Source organism: Terrapene carolina, unplaced genomic scaffold (genome assembly GCF_002925995.2).
Source record: "Terrapene carolina triunguis isolate 2854851 unplaced genomic scaffold, T_m_triunguis-2.0 Scaffold33911, whole genome shotgun sequence".
Classification (NCBI taxonomy): domain Eukaryota; kingdom Metazoa; phylum Chordata; order Testudines; family Emydidae; genus Terrapene; species Terrapene triunguis.
The window spans coordinates 11633361-11650382 of NW_020698262.1; the positions used below are offsets into that span (position 1 = coordinate 11633361).

A 17022-nucleotide genomic window follows, 5' to 3' on the forward strand; every position below is an offset into this window, starting at 1 on the left:
TCAATTATTTAGTTTTGTTCCAAGGCAAAACAGAATTACATTTGAGGAACACTGGGGATCTGTTTCTCTATAAAGATCAAATGCAGAAAATTACCACTTATTCACCCAGGTCATAAATAGATGCTGTAATATTAGTACCTGCAGTTCAGTAAGGTAAATGTAATTACAGCACTTTAGAGGATGGCCTCCTTGAAGAATGAAAGTTCTAGTAGAGAGATTTATGATTACTCAATAAGGTGACAATATATCTTTTTTTGCTTGCTTGCTGTTTTAACAGAATATCTGGGGAAGGCTAAGACAAGCAACAGTTGAAGTCCCTTGCAATTCTTAACACTGTTAAAAACCATTTAAGAGCTGAAGACATTTTGAAGATCATTTTCAATCTATCATGAAAATGTTTGTGTGCTATTCAGTAAAAGTGGCTTTGGTCTAATATTGTAATTACAATTTATAATTGTTTAGATATAGGAATATAAAGTGTAAACTATATTAGTATACTTGGATGCAGGTTTCAGGTAAAAATATATATTTGACAAAAGGAAATGAAATGTGAATTGTTTGTCCATTTAGAGACAACTTCCATTGTGTGCCATGGATTCCTGGAGCTGCAAGGCACACATCAGAGCCTGTTTGTGCAGGATGCTGCAAAGGGAAGGGTAGATCTACATGGTGGAAGGGAGGGAATTTTTGTGTTTTGTAGGGGATTGAGCTCTGAGGGCATGTGAATAGTTATTTAATTTTAATTTGGTTCTTGTAACTTTTGTTCAGGGCACCTCAAGCCTTGGATAGATGCTCATTTTAATTGATCTGTAAATCAAAATAAATCAATATATTTAAAAAAATGTAACCTATGTTACTAATGAAACCTGGATTCATTGGAATTTTTTTTAGAAACATTCCAACATATTGGGAGTAGTAGGTAGTTTGCCTTTGTTTTATGTTAGCTTTTTTTTAAAATGCTGATGCTGGCTCTTTTAATGTGTTAATGTGTCTGTGCAAGAGTCCAGTTGGAAATGGGCACCAGCATTTGAGTCCAGTGGCTTTGGTTTGTGGTGTTTTGTAGCCCGATATACCACTGACATTGCATTCTAGTCCAGAACTTAAACTCTGGACTAAGTGCACCTGGCACTTCATCATTTTACAGGGGGCAGGGTGAGGATTCCCTCCTTGGGTTTCATTGCCTCCCCCCAGCCTTCCCACTTTTGCTTGTCTAGCTATGGGCCCACTTTAAGTCAAAATATTATAGTTTTAATTCAAAATACCATAGGCAATTGTCTGGAAGGAGCAAGATTGCTGGCAATTAACTGTAAAGGATGAACAATCTGATGCCCTCATCCTGCAATTTGTTGTGCATGGGCAGCAGTTGCATTCACCCGGAGCCTCATTGACTTGAATGGAGCTCCATGCGGGTGCAGCTCATCTGTCCTCACATAGCAAATTGCAGCCTCCAAGACTTTTAGATGGCAGAAGAATATGTTCTGATTGAAACAGTGAAAAATATATAGGCTCATTTTGTCTAATGGGTGTAGATATTTATTTCCGGAAAAGTTGATTTTTAAAATTCTTTCTTGATTTGATGGAATAGTTTGGCTTTTATTATAGCTTCAGTGCAGCTTCTTGTGTGATCTTCCAAACTGTTAGAGCTCTATTTACATAAAACTTTCATCAGTAAATTGTCTGAACTGTCTAACAATTTTTACAAAGACTTGTTAAAACCTGACAGACTATAGTTTAACATTTCATCTGGTTGTCTTTAATGTTGGCAGATTAAACCGTTCCCTGTTGATCCCCAAGAAGTGTTCTGACCAGACAGACATTTAGTTAGAGCTCTGTTTTGTTTTGGGAGTTGCGGCAAGGGATGATGGTTTCGAGTTGATTATGTTGAAATGGCTACAATATGTTTTATCCATATTTATTAGAAGCTAACATTTTCATTGTAAAGAGATGGCAGTGAAGGATAGGATGCAATGTCAACCCATCACATTGTTGAATTTAGGGACTTCTCACAGAGTAAGAAACAGATGGTATAAGGACAGTTACAGGTACAGCTGCATTATTGGATTTGGGGGAACAATGAAATAGACTAACAGTTGTATGTTCAAAGCTTTATTTGAAATAGACTAATTTTTCTGTCTTTGTAGCTTTAGGGACATAGTTTCATTTCTCATTCCAAACATTTTGTAAAACAAATACAAATATAATGTTTAGGGTTCAAGTCCTTAAAGGCTAACACACAAATCTGTGTAACCTCTGCACATGCAGTAGACCCATTACCATAGTCTCTGGAAGCCAGCAAAATTATGCCAAGCAATATACTCTCAGAAGGACCATAATCTCCACTTTTCCTGCACTTAGTCCCCAATTCAGCAAAGTACTTAATCACGTGCTTCGCTTTAAATCAGTTGACTTCAGTGGGCTTACTCAGGTGCTTAAAGTGAAGCACATAATTAAGTGATTTGTTGAATTGGGGCCTTAATGCTATTTGTGTAGGGTTTCTTTTTCTTTTTCTTTTAATGTTGGTTGATTTCTCTTGCTTTTCTCAAGGGAAATGATTCCTGGGTCACTCTGCAATATTTATTGTGGGGAGGATTGTGCAAAGTGATGGCCTGTGCGTTTTGCCATGAAGTGACATGGGGACAGGTTCATTGTGTTCTCTAGTGGGATAACTGAGGGGTCTCGGCAGAGGAAGTATTGCTCTGCCAACTGAGAGTTTCCCTTTACATCACATTTGTGATGCACAGAGGCAATGTAATTCTCCAAATATTGCCTTTTAGTGCTGGTAACCTCCAGTTAGAAAATGTAAAGCCACATGTCTGAAGGGAGCATTTAAAATATTTGATTTCATATGCCAAGATTTTTTGTTTTTGGTGTCAGCAACAAAACGGTTCATAAACCTATCTGTAGCCATGTGATGGCATAGGACTTGCACAGTTTTTGAGACTATATTTTTAAATGGGCCCTGTATACAATTTTTATTGTAGTGCACACATCTTGCACCCTGTAATAGTCTTTGAATAGTAAGCATGCCTCTTTGTTTGATAGCTCTGGGTGTGAAGTTTTAAAAAAGGACCATGGAAATAAAATGGAAAACAAGAATTTTTACTCAGTAGCTGAGTCGTTCCCCCCTTTTTAAAAAGGCCCATCTTTCCCCCTTTTTCTCTTTTTGGATGTGGGTTAGCTAGGGAATGAGAACACTATTCTGGGATGTGATCACCTGATTCCATAATTGACATTTCCAAAGCATATGCTTTGGAAACATTGCCAAATTTAGGCAGTTCTGCCACCTGGCCAAATACAACAGGCTAGCTTTTCCATGAGTTTGCACATTTTTACTCTCTCCTCCTTCCTCTCCTCTTCCCCACAAACTTAAACATTTTTGGGTTATTTAAGAGAAATACGTTGGCCTCCATGCTGTGGATATGAAATATGGAATTTACAAAAAATAAAAAATCTCAAGCAAACAATGACTCTTCTAAAATTATTTCTGTATGGTCAGTGCATGACCACAATTACGCTTGGAAGAACTGAAACCTAAAGGCATGAAACCAACTTCAGAGGTGTTTACTTTTCAGATATTAGGTATTACTCAGAATTTAGTTGTGTCACACTATTATCATTGCCAGCGTTAGACTCGCTGGGGCTCAGGGCACAAACCAAGGAGTGAGCCTGCAGACCAAGGCTGAAGCCCAAGCCCTGGGGCTGGGCCCAAAGCCTGAGTTGCCTGGTGTCACTGCTCGCCCCTCCAAATGTTCCTCCGCACCACCCTAGGGGGATGCGCCCAACAGTTTGAAAACCTTTGATTTACGTGTGATTTATTTCCACTTTTAGAGATTAAATTACTGTAATACTCATATTACATTTACCCACAGTGACTCTCTAGATATGGTGTAACTTAGCTTTGCTGGGCCCCCTGTGCCATGGGGTCCAGGGTAATTGTCCTGCTTGCTACCCCAACACCAGCCCGGCTATTAGTTTAGTAGAAATGACTCCAAATTTGACACCTTCTATTAAAAAGAAAACAGAGTTTTGTCAGCCAAAGTCCCAAATAATCACCCCACTTCACTGTTCCATGCATTCAGTAATTCAAAGCCTAAAATATTTGACTTACAGTTTTCATCGAATTCTGGTCAATTTTTTGTTTTTAAAAAATGAAAAAAAAATTGTGCATCTTTTAAATTTCTAGTTTGACAATCTACTTTTCCTTCAGAAGTTTGAAAATCATGTTGGAATTGTAAAAAGAAAAGAACACTTGACCTTTATTTATAGATTAAAATATATATTTATTTAAATTTATGAAGATGCACCTATCTAGTGGTTATGGGGTATGTGTATTTATTATATGTAAAAAAACAAAATAAAACAAAAAAGAAATCCCATGGTAATTAGGATCAGTGAGCAGTAAATATAGAATTCTCTCAGATACCTGAATATAATAAAAATATAAACACTCTTATCTTTCATATTCATAGAGCAAAGGCGGCATTCTTAATTGTCAGTATTTATAAATAAGCAGCCAAAGCTTATCAAGAATCCTTCTAATTTTATGATTAGGAAATTAAACTGTTAGTATCAAGTTTTGTGTTTTAGGGGATAAAATATTGCATTTCTTCTTTTGATATTATAATTGTATTCTCATACAATTGTTCTTAAATATATTCCTTTCTTTATAATTTAATGCTTGCCATGGATTGCTTCCTTTGCTGAATGAATTCTGACTTTTAAAGAAACAGGAGGGCTATTCTTGTGTATGTACTTAAACAAACAAACAAAAAAAAGACTATCCACTTTTCTCAATACACTGTCCATCAGGTTTCTCTAGAACTTGAAAGTACATATTGCTTTTACATGCAGACCGAATAGAATTCTTTTTTTTTATGTTCATTGCATCGATATTGTCAGGCCATCTATAAAATCTTCCAAAACATTTTTTTTCTGACCTACACAAACATGGTAAAGAAGAAACCTTCTAGTTTTAGAAATATGTTTAATCCTGTTTCATTTGAGTCATATTTTAACTTTTCCATAAATGTGTCCCAAATTAGAATTCAAATTGAATCCCAAATTAGAATTCAAAAACAAACTTATACTCCAATCCAGGGTTTCCCCTCAAAGAGTTATTAAGAAACTCTTGTTTAGTTTTAGATTTATTTTTTTTTAATTTCCCTGGACAATTTATTTTCTTTCCTGTCTTTGTTTAGTGTGATGGGACCATTTGTTTTATAACTTATTGCAAAAAATTGAAGACTGGAGGCAAACCAAATGGCTTTCTCTGTGTGTATTTCCAAGAACCCAGAAGTGCTCTATGAATCCTTTGTGCAGATCCCATCCCATGCTGCTCCTGCTGCTATCTGGGCCATAGAAATTGCTCAAGCTCTTAGCTCAGTTTTTTATTAACTTGTATTTTGAGCCTCACATGTATTTTTTTTTTTTTTTTTTTTTAGAGAACTTTGTTTAGGAAGTGAGGATCCCAAAGAAAGCAAACATTGGACCCTTAATGTTTAAAAACAAGCACATCCTTTGTTTTGAAAATTACCATTGACCATTCACAGCCCTAAAGGAAAGGATCTTCTGAAAATACTTTAATCTGTCATTACATAGGCTATATTCTTTACTTCCACTATTGCCTGTATAAGGGCATCTAGCTCCCAAAATACTGTTATTGCCTCTTTTCCCAAACTGGTGAATTGTAACTGTTTTTCTGTGCTTTTCATCAAAATGGTTACATGGTTCCTGCATTTATTCAGAGATGGATTCTGTTGGAATCTGTACTCTTTAGACACCAGAATGATTATTGTATTGTCTGAGTATTCTCCATGCTGCCTTTGTCTGTAGCTGTTCTGATAGAAGCAATTCCCTTATTTACTGAGTGATCCCCATGCTTTTCTAGTGTGGACTTCCCCAAGTTAGGAATCTCATTTGCAATATCTTATTTTATTCCTTCTCTGCCATTCTGTTTGGAGGGTTGACATCATCAGAGTTGCAGTTTGTATCCACTTGAGGCCCTTGACTAAATGCTGGTCCAGAATGTAGTCAGTTACTGCTCGAGAACAAAACAGAAGATAGTATTGTAGTTTTCTCATGTTATTAATGCTCAGATTGCCATTATCTGTACATGAATCCCTGGTACATCACATCCCTAATTTAGTTATACTGAACCTTTTTGTTAGGATGAATTTATCCACCTCTAAAGGATTCCACTGTACTTCTATTTACCATTTAGCTGAATGGTAAAAAAATGTTCTTCTTCGAGTGCTTGATCATGTAGATTCCAGTTAGGTGTGTGTGCGCCGCGTGCACGGTCATCGGAAAGTTTTCCCCTTAGCAGCACATGTCGGGTTGGCTGTGGAGAGCCCTGGATTCGTGCCTCCACGGCAGTGAATATAGGTCCCTGTTGACCCGCCACCTCTTCAGTTCCTTCTTACTGCCAGTGACGGAGGTTGGAACTGCGGTTGCTTGCTTTGCAAGTGCTTCCCCTAGTCTTTCTTATTCATAGTTGTAGTCAGTTTGTAGTTTTAGTTAGTAGTAGTTAGTTGCTAGTTGTTACAGTTAGTTTTAGTTGGGGTGGGGTGTTCCCCCCCCCACCCCAAACCCTTTCTTCTCCCCTTGGGCTTCGGGGCATGCCTCGGTCCCAAGGGCTTAAGCCCTGCGGAACCTGCCCCAAGCCCATGTCAACGGGCAATCCCCATGACTCTTGCCTTAGGTGTCTGGGGGAGGTGCATCAAACAGAGTGGTGCAAAATCTGTAAAGGATTCTGCCCGAGGACGAAAAAGGAGCGAGACTTCAGGCTCAAGCAGATCCTGATGGAAGCAGCTCTTCGTCCCCAACTGGTCCCAGGCCAGCAGGATCCAGCACCAAGCACTTCATTGCAGAGCGCTGCAGCCTCCGTGCGTAACACGGTGTCGAGGAAGGACTCTGGCCATAGAGACCCTCGGCACTGGCGCTCCCCAGCATCAAAGCCTCTAGAGACGGCTTGGCACCGCTCCCACTCCCTGGTGCCACATAAGCTGCACAGGAAAGCAGACGGGGTGGCCAGAGTGTGTCCGATGCAGGAGCACCCAGCGCCGACTACACAGGAGGCTGCAAAGGAGGCCGTTGAGTTTGGTGCCACTCGACTGACCTGATCGGGAGTGACAGGTGCAGGAGCTATAGCTTCCTTTCACCCCGGACACTTTTGAGGCCGCAAGGGACCTGATTGCCATGATGGCTCCCCCGTCCCCGGCCAGCAGGGACAGGCCTCCAGCGCCGCAGTGAGCGGCATCGTCTAGAGGCACGCCCGCCATGATGAGGCCTTTGCCATCTCCAAGACGTTGCTTTCCACGGCAATGGTCTCTGCATGGTTACCCGATGCTGCCATTGTGGCTTCATTCTCCGGCACTGGCGTCGAGACGGGGTTCCTCGGCACTGGCTTCGCAGCATTGTGACATCATTCTCCTGCACCGACTGCTCAGCACCGCTCCCCAGCACTGTACTGCTTGCACCGCCATGGTCGTCGTGGTCTAGGTCCCGTTCATCGGACTCAGAGGCAGAGTCCTGCTATTCTAGGTGCAGCCGGTACTGATCAGATCAGCATAGGTACAGGCAGGACACCAGCATGGTGCCGTGGCAGGTGCCGTGGCAGGGGCCCGCGCAATGGCCATTTTGGACCCCGTAGGCTTATCACCAGGCCCAGGGCACATTTTCCAGGGGTTCACAGTTGGTGGCCTCAGAGGGACGTGCGCCCCCACCAGCCAGGGACTGTCCCACACCTCGGGTTTCCAAGGCAGCGTTGGCTCGTGGCGCTCAACAGGATCAAGTTCCCGCACCCGCTCCCAGCACCGAGACTGCAGTCGGCACCAAGAGCCACGGCGCCGAGCAGGACGACCCCAGGGAGCCGGCGGGCCAGGAGGGCCCAGGTGCCACCTCTAGCTTTGTCGTCTCCATCACCTGACGAAGCAGTGGCAGGGTCTTCCTCCTCTGGACTACTCCTCATTGATAGCAGGGCACATCAGGATTGCCACAATGTGGGACTACAGGCGGAGGAGGTGGTTGAACCGGAGGACCCTATGGTCGATATCCTAACACCTGAAGAGCGATCCAGGGTTGATCTGCCCCTTATAAAGACCATTTAGGCCACTACAAAAAATCCGTGGCAAACCCCTGCCTCCATCTCTCCCGCAACAGCCAAAGGGGTGAGAGAAAGTATTTCATACCCTCTCAAAGATATGAATACCTATTGTCACACCTGCAGCCCTGCTTGTTGGTGGTGGCGGCGGTTAACGAGAAGGAGAGACAAGGGCAACAGGGCCCAACCCCCAAGTTGAAAGACTCAAAAAAGATGGACCTTTTTGTCCGGAAGGTCTACTTGACTGGGAAGCTCCAGCTGAGGATAGCAAACCAACATGCAGAGTTCACATTAATAGTGGATGAGGGCAAGGCAGTGGCATGGACCTCTTTACAGGCCTCACTGGACATTGCGGATTTGGCCGCACGAACCTTGTCCTCTGGCATAGCCATGAGGAGGAGCTCCTGGCTACAGGCGTCCGGGCTTCCTCCCAAAGTCCAACAAACTATCCAGAACCTGCCCTTTGACAGCATGGGCCTGTTCGCAGAGCAAACAGACTCCAGGCTTCACAACCTTAAAGATTCCCGGGTGACAATGAAATCATTGGGCATGCATACCCCAGCAACCCAATGCAAACATTTTAAGACCCAACCCCAGCAGCACTTCTATCTTCCCTGGCCCAGGTAGGACTTCTATAGGAAGCGGGGCAGGAATGGCATCCTTCGCCCAGCCAGGACCAGGGCCCGACAAAACCATCGTCAGGCTCTAAGCAGGCCTTTTGAAGGTGCGCCCAAGGACGGCGCACCAGTCACAGTACCGGATCCTCATCCCTGTTTCCTGAACTGTCTGTCCCACTTTTACCCTTCTTGGTCCCAAATAACATCAGATCTTTGGGTCCTTCACACAGCAGAAGTGGGACATTCTCTCCAATTCTGCTCCTCCCCTCCCTTTCACCCACCTTCACCGTCCCTCTTCAGAGTCTCTTCTTACGAGCATCTCCTCATACAGGAGATACAGACACTCCTCGCCACAGGAGCAATGGAGGAGGTTCCTCAGGAGCTAAGGGGCAAGGGATTCTACTCCCGTTATTTCCTAATCCCCTAAGCCAAAGGGGGTCTCAGACCCATTCTAGAAAAAGTTGAGGTTCCGCATGGTCTCCCTAAGTGCGATTATCCCCTCTCTGGATCTGGGAGACTGGTACGCCGCCCTCGACCTCAAGGACACATACTTCCACATATCCATATTTCTGCCCACAGACGAGTCCTCAGGTTTGTGGTCAACCACAACCACTACCAATTTACGGTCCTGCCCTTTGGCTTGTCGACAGCCCCACAAATGTTTACCAAGCACATGTCGGTCGTGGCAGCCTTCCGACCGTCAGAAGCAGGTGCAGGTATACCCATACCTCAATAATTGGCTGCTCAGGGGGCGTTCCAGGGACCAGGTGGAGACACAGGTCCGCTTTGTCAGATCCACTTTTGACAAGTTGGGTCTCCTCTTCAACGAGAACAAGTCGACCCTGTTACCAACGCAAAGAATTGAGTTCATCGGCGCGGTGTTGGACTCAAGGTGGGCCAGGGCGTCCCTGCTGGAGGCTCATTTCTAAACGATGATGGACATCATACAAGGCCTCAGACAGTACCCTACCACCACAGCAAGGGGTTGCCTGAGGCTCCTCGGCCACATGGCGACATGCATATACATAATACAGCATGCCAGGCTGTGGCTCAGACCTCTCCAAGCTTGGCTTGCGTCGGCTTACCGTCCGGGGCGCGACTGCCTGGACATAGTAGTCACCCTTCCGGTGCAGGTCCTCAAGTCCCTCTGCTGGTGGCTCAACCCACAGGAGGTGTGCGAGGGAGTCCCCTTCAACAGACCCCAGCCCTCTCTGTCTCTGGTAATGGACGCATCCGCGCTGGGATGGGGTGGGCACTTGGGAGACATTCAGATGCAGGGCCTCTGGTCTCAGGACAAGCTCTCACTCCATATCAACATCAAGGAGTTGAGAGTGGTCCGACTAGCGTGCCAAACCTTCCAAGCCCATCTACAAGGGCAGTGCATGGCAGTTATGACGGACAACACAACTGCAATGTTTTACATAAGCAAGCAGGGTGGAGCCCATTCCTCTCCCCTATGTCAGGAAGTCCTCAAGCTGTGGGAGTTCTGCATAGCCCACTTCATTCGCCTGGACGCATCCTACATCCCAGGTTCCCAAAATGAGCAGGTGGACGACCTCAGCAGATCCTTCCACAACCACGAGTGGTCCATCCGTCCAGATGTAATTCACAGCATTTTCCAGAGGTGCAGAGTTCCCCAGGTCGACCTGTTTGCCACATGAGACAACAGAAAGGGCACGCAATTCTGCTCCTTCCAGAATCATAACCTGGGCTCGCTTGTGGACGCATTTCTCCTCCCCTGGATGGAACATCTGCTGTACGCGTTCCCACTCGTACACAAGGTCCTGCTCAAGATCTGCAGAGACAGGAGGTGATCATAATGGTGGCGCCAGCGTGGCCTCACCAACACTGACACACCACGCTCCTGGAGCTGTCAGTGGACACCCCAATCACACTGCCACAGGTCCCAGACCTGATCACCCAAGACCATGGTTGGCTTCATCACCCCAACCTCCAGTCCCTTCATCTCACAGCCTGGAAGCTTCATGGCTAAACCCCATAGAACTCATGTACTCTGAGCCTGTTAGGGAGGTCTTGCTTGGTAGCAGGAAGTCCTCCCCCAGGGCCACCTACCTGTCCAAGTGGAAAAGATTTACAATCTGGTGCGCTCAGGGCTGCACATCTCCAATGCAGGCGCCCATACCGCTCATCTGGGACTACCTACTGTACTTGAAACAGCAAGGTCATCATCCATCAAGGTGCACTTGGCAGCCATTTCTGCCTTCCATCTGGGAGCAGCTGGGCATTCCGTCTTTGCCAACCCCATGGTTGGGCATTTCCTGAAAGATCTGGAAAGGCTGTACCCGCAGGTTAGACAACCGGTCCCAGCGTGGGACCTCAACCTGGTCCTTTCCAGACTAATGGGACCCCCATTTGAACCCCTGGCGACTTGCTTCTATACCTATCATGGAAGGTGGCCTTCCTAGTCGCCCATGTGACTGTCTGTCCATACCATTTGTAGGGCTTCCATCACCATATTATTTAGGTAGGAATTGCATGATCTAACTGCACACATGTGCATGCATGGTTCTGAAAATCTGAGCCCAAAATTTGTTCTCTCTCCCTAGTTTAAAATCTGCTTCTTGCCTCCTCACCCCTGTTTAGCTTATGAGTGCAGTGGTTTACAAAATTCTATCTCATTTGTGAGCTATTTCACTCTAAACAGGTGTCCTCATCTTTTTCCAGTGTTTCAGTATTACTACCTGTTGCACTGGTGATATAGTGAAATGTATCCATTATCTGTTTGTAACAGAGAGAGGCCTCCTTTCCCTATTCTTCCTCAACATGGCAAATTCTGAAGCTTCCTTAATGTACAGCCCCAGTACGCAACATCTGTTCCCATATGCTCTTGGCATGCAAGCACTGACTCCCCGAGCATGAGCAGCTTGCTGCAGCTCTGATCACCATGTCTCCAACAGCTTATATTGTTTGATTCCTGTTTGTATAGAGTGACAGTTAGCCTGAGATGTCCCATGAATTACTTAGTAAAACTTAAACCTTGCCCTGCTGTATTATGCTGCCAATTCCAAATAGTGTATACCCTTCCCCTCAACCCCAGAATCCACCTGCAATTTGTTGATTTACCTCTACTGGAGGCAGTGTGCGACCTGAAGAAGTGTTTAAATGTATTTATTAATGAAATTTGAACATACGGAAGAAGAATATATGTAAATCCAGGGTTACAAGAGTGATTGCCACAGTATAGTATGTGACAATATATCTTATCTGGAAAGCTTTGGCACATAGTGACAGCTGAGATGTACTCAGAGTGAAAACGCAACTGCTTTTACTGGATGTTATTGAAAAAAATTATAAACCTGTTTCTGTGTATACAGCATATTAGTTTGTAGGGCAATAGATGACACTCAGAAAAATGTGGTCTCAGTATTTACAGTACAGAATGTGCTTTCATTTTGTTGACACCTACGGAAAGGAAAATATTCTACAGCAACAGATAGTTTCAGTCAATTTTCTGCCTCCTTTCTGAGGCAAAATGTAGTAGTTGTAAAACAATCTCGAAAAAGCATATTTGCTTGCTGTCAGTTGCCAGTGAGAACTTTTGGGGCTTGCCGTGTGTTTCTGTAATGGGCTCTTTGATGCCAATTCTTTCCTGACTTTAGTTAGTTTGCCTTTGTTCATTTTCTGGTTGCTCTTTAAACAAATATGCAGCTAATTTAGACCATCAATAAACAGAACCAGTGTTTAAAAAAATGGTGATGGCTTAATCCATCTAATGAACCAAATAGATTATATATAAAAGGTGGTAAGATATGCATATGAATGTGAAATTCTACAAGAACTTCCATTTATTTAAAAATTAAAAGAAAGCAGCAAACGTTATAATATTTACAGTCTTGTGAATCTAGAATTTTAGCCCTTTCAGCCTCAATCTAGCAAAGCACTTAGACACAGGTTTAACTTTAACCACACGAGCAGTCCCCATGATTTCAGTGGGACTACACAAAAGCTTGAAGTTAAGCACATGTTTATCAGGGTCTTAATGGAAGGCTTGATGATAAAACTAGCTGGTTGTTGAGAAGAGAGACAATTTGTGTCAAGAGAGGGGGCATAAGAAACAACTGTATATTAAAAATCAGAAATTTAGACTCAAAATAATGTTTTACATGTTGAGCCTATTAGAATAGGATATTCAGTTAAATATATTATTAGCAATCTTTTAATTAGCAAAGCCCTGTGAACAGGCCGACAAAATAAAAAGCACGAAGGAAGCCTAAAGAGAGCTTTATTGGTTTAACAAAAACGGTTGTCTTTCCATTCTAGGAATTTAGGGTGACCTCATAGTCAGCTGAGATTAATTGGAAACTCAGTACTGTGTTGCTGGGCATATTGATTGGTTTAGTTGAGAAGCATCCAGCTCAATTTTCGATCAGAAATTGGACTAAGTAGTAGCTGTGGGTTTTGTAACATGACTCTTTCGTCATTAAGGTAGTTAGATGGGATTTAATTGCAATATTGCCAAACCCAAAAGTTTAATCATGACTCAGCCCCTCAGAATCAACATTTTAAAGAATAATATACATATTTTTTTGCCTTATAGTTTTTGAAACTTTAGGGTTTATTCTTTCAAGCTTTTTCCCTTCGAGTGTGAGGGCTAGAAACGTCTTCTTCTTTTTTAATGAAAGATGAGATTACCGTATAATCAGCTGACTTCAGGCAACTGGGGCTTTAAGAAAAACACCAAATATTGCAAGATTTGCAATAGAATCATGAGAATTGGCAATGCAGTATTGGGAACTCGTGAAAATGCTGATAATGCCTTCTGTATTTCTTTCCCATTATTTTTAACCATACTGTCCTGGAAACTGAAACCATTCCTGTTACAGTTGAAACACAACCCTATGTTTGGTGCTTGCTTCTTCTGTTTCTCTTGAAACTAGGCCCATGTTTACTGCAAAGCTTGTGAACCTGGACTGAGTTTGCAGCAAAACCAAACCAATGAGCTTCGCTGGAAAATCTTTATGCAGCTTAACTCACAGGATCCTTTTATTTTTACACAGTGGATGGGGAAACCAAAATAATCTGTTGAAATGACTATATTAGGAAAGTGTAGAAAAGCTTCCTTAGAATGACCTGACTTGATAGCACTAGGAATACCTTCAAAAGGTCACTTCCTTCATCTTGCAATTTACAGTTTGGTGATTTTGAAGACTCAGCAGACATGCTCTAGAACAGTGGTTTTCAAACTTTTTTCCTCGTGACCCAGTTGAAGAAAATTGTTGGTTCCCGTGACCCAACATAATTATATCTTTTGACTAGAGTTTTCATAAAATCATAATATTGCAATACATTCCAGCTTAACCCACTTTACATAACTAACACTAGACACTAGCCTTAGTAAGCCTATGGTAAGGAGTGTGGGAGGTGGCCCAGGGTAGGGCAGAGGGTAGGGTGAGGGCTCTGTCTGGGGGTGAGGCCTGCGAGGTGGGGCTGGGGATGAGGGGTTCAGGATGCAGGAGGGGGCTCAGGGCTGGGGCAGAGGGTTGGGATGCGGGGGAGGTGAGGGCTCTGGCTGGGGGTGCGGGCTCTGGGGTGGGGCCAGGGATGAGGAGTTTGGGGTGCAGGTAGGCTGCCCCAGGGTTGGGGCCAGAAGACTTCCCCCCGCCCCCGCTCCCCAGCCCTCTCCCTGCCAGAAGCAGCTAGCTCTGGGGTAGGGGCCTCTCTCTCTCCCTGCCAGCAGGCAGCTCCGAGCTCTCTTCCCCTGCTCGCAGGAGCACGGAGTTCCGGGGAAAGGGTCCTTCTCTCCCGGGCGGCAGCAGCGAGCTCCGGGGCCAGGGGAGAGCCCCGCAGGAGCCCTGCAAGCCCCAACTTGCTCCCCTCCCCAGTTCCCACCCACCCCCTACCTCTGTTCTCTCCAGGTCCCTGCTATGCGGCCCTTTAGAGCTGCTGCGCAGCAACAATCGTTATAATTTGAATGAGCAAGTTACCCAGTGTCTAACATTCCACGACCCAGTATTGGCTCGCGACCTGTGCTTTGAACAACACTGCTCTAGAAGGCCATTTAAAAAAAAACCACTTTAGCTTATATATCAATCCTGTTAGAGAATTAGTCTTGGCATCTAGTCACCATTAGTTTTCTAGAAATTGTGACTGTAGGGGAGTTTTAAATACAGTTTTGTCCACATTTGGCCAAGGAGCAACTCATCTATCAAATTTTCAGTACTGTGCATCTCAAACTTGATGGTGCCATTTCCACAAATGCACATGCAAATTGGGAAATTGCATATACTGGTGGCCAGTTAAATACACAACTGATCATTTGCACACATTCAGTTACTTGATTTGTGTGTGGTAATTTGTGTGATGGTTGCTGTAATTGCACACAACTGCAGTTTTGATAATCTCTGCCATCGAGCATCTCATGTTCCTTGAGGTGACTTTGGGCACTTATCAACAGATGCTATTTCGTACAATGCCTTCATCTCCTTGAATGTGTGAGAGTCCTTGCAGCCCCATGTAGATAAGTGCATTTCATACAGAATATGGATTTATATTCTGTCCTATTCTTTTGTGTTTTTCCCCCCCTCTTTCTAGGTCACCTTTTCTATAAATTTGGAATTACAGAGTCTGACTGGTACCGGATCAAGCAGAGCATAGACTCCAAATGCCGGACAGCTTGGCGGCGAAAACAGCGAGGCCAGAGTCTTGCAGTGAAAAGTTTTTCCAGGCGAACGCCTTCCTCTTCATCTTATAGTGGCTCAGGTAAAAGAAACATTGGAGAAATGGAAATTTATCCTAAACATTTCATTTGTCTTTCAAAATACTTGAAAACAAAATTAGCTTCTATTAATCTACATTTACAACAGGCTCATATGTAGACACTACAAATTGCAGTATCTTTAAGTAGCTATAATGTACTATGTATACTTGAATATAAACTCAGAAAGAGATGATGAAATTTCAAGTGATCATTTTGGAATAAGACTGTGGCTTGTTGCAGCCTTTCTTGCAAGTAGAGTTTAATGTTGACAAACAGACGTGTGTGTGTATGTGTGTGTTTCTGGCATGAGATGGAGGAAGGGAAGCCATCCACCAAACCATCAATAAATATGTTCTTGTTTTGAAATGAAAATTGTAACTGATTTCAGTAGGTAAGAAACATAATAGTTTCAATGGGTTATATACTTATGTCTCAACTCCTTTCTGCAATAATATTCTGGTTTGATTGCCAGTTTATTAGGACATGTTTATTAGGACATGTTTAATTTTGTTCACAAAATATTTACCAGCTATCCTTAAAAATCTAATCGGCAGTGTGTTTCCACATAGATATAGGAATGAACAATAATAAAATGAAAAATGTTGACCTAGGAAATATTCTCATGGGACATTTTTGGCTCATGCTTATTTTAAAAGCAGTATTGTGGGGTGTTTGTACATCATATATTAAAAGCAGTATTTTGGAGGTGAGCCCAAAGAAGAGGAAGTAAATTTGCTTGCCTCCATGAAGTTTTTGGTTGCGTGTTAACACTAACCGCTGTATCTTATGCAAAAATGTCAAAATCTGCTTTCAATGGACAATTTTATATACTGAAACTTGAAATAATTTCCAGAATTCTCAGATTAAAACAACTAATCAGCATAATGATTACCATAAACTATATTTATTGATGGGATTTTATTTTGAAGCTCTCTTTGAAATCTGTTTTCTTTATACAAAATGCAATAGTTGTAGACCTTATAGCCACATTAGCATGTACATATTGACTAGTGTTGGAGTTCATTATGGAAAGCTATTAATCATTAATCTGCTGGGTGAAAAAAGGACCAACAGTGAGATGTAAAGCCCACAGATGCAGGTCGAGGGCATTTATATTAACTATATTAACTCAAGAGGCAGCAGTCTCCTATCTAAACAAAAACTGTATTCTCTCTCTGTCTCTTTCTGTTATAGCCTTTAAAGATGTCTTTTTATCCCAAATGTGATAAAGTTCTACTGAAACATCTGCACATTTAGCTTTCAGGGCAATGAGACTCTCTTTGCCAGTGGTGGGACACAGACAGTAATAGTAGCCTCCATCTTCGATAAATGTGGATGAAATGTTCCATGGATTTCATGGTTTCTGTGTCTTACGTTTTCCTCAGAACATGGTCGATCCTACTTCCTGGGAGTGTTTGAGGTGCTGCGTGAATCTACCAGGTACCTTCACATCCAGGAACTATGAAAACACTGTTAAGAAAAAGCAGCAAACTCTGGTCAGGCTCCGCTGCTGCTCTGAAAACATTTATGGCATCCCAAGAACAAGTGGGAGCAGTAGTATTTCACCTGAAGCTTCTCCAGCAGCG

General features: G+C 43.3%; 1 protein-coding gene across 2 annotated transcripts in view; it reads left to right on the forward strand.

The window, feature by feature from the left end:
• LOC113409654 (protein BANP) overlaps positions 1-17022 on the forward strand; it is a 251306-nt gene that overhangs the window by 113900 nt on the left and 120384 nt on the right. For both annotated transcript variants that reach the window (XM_026663811.1, XM_026663812.1), the window contains exon 8: positions 15271-15438. In XM_026663811.1, the coding sequence (XP_026519596.1) occupies positions 15271-15438 (168 nt within the window). The remainder of the gene's footprint in view (positions 1-15270; positions 15439-17022) is intronic.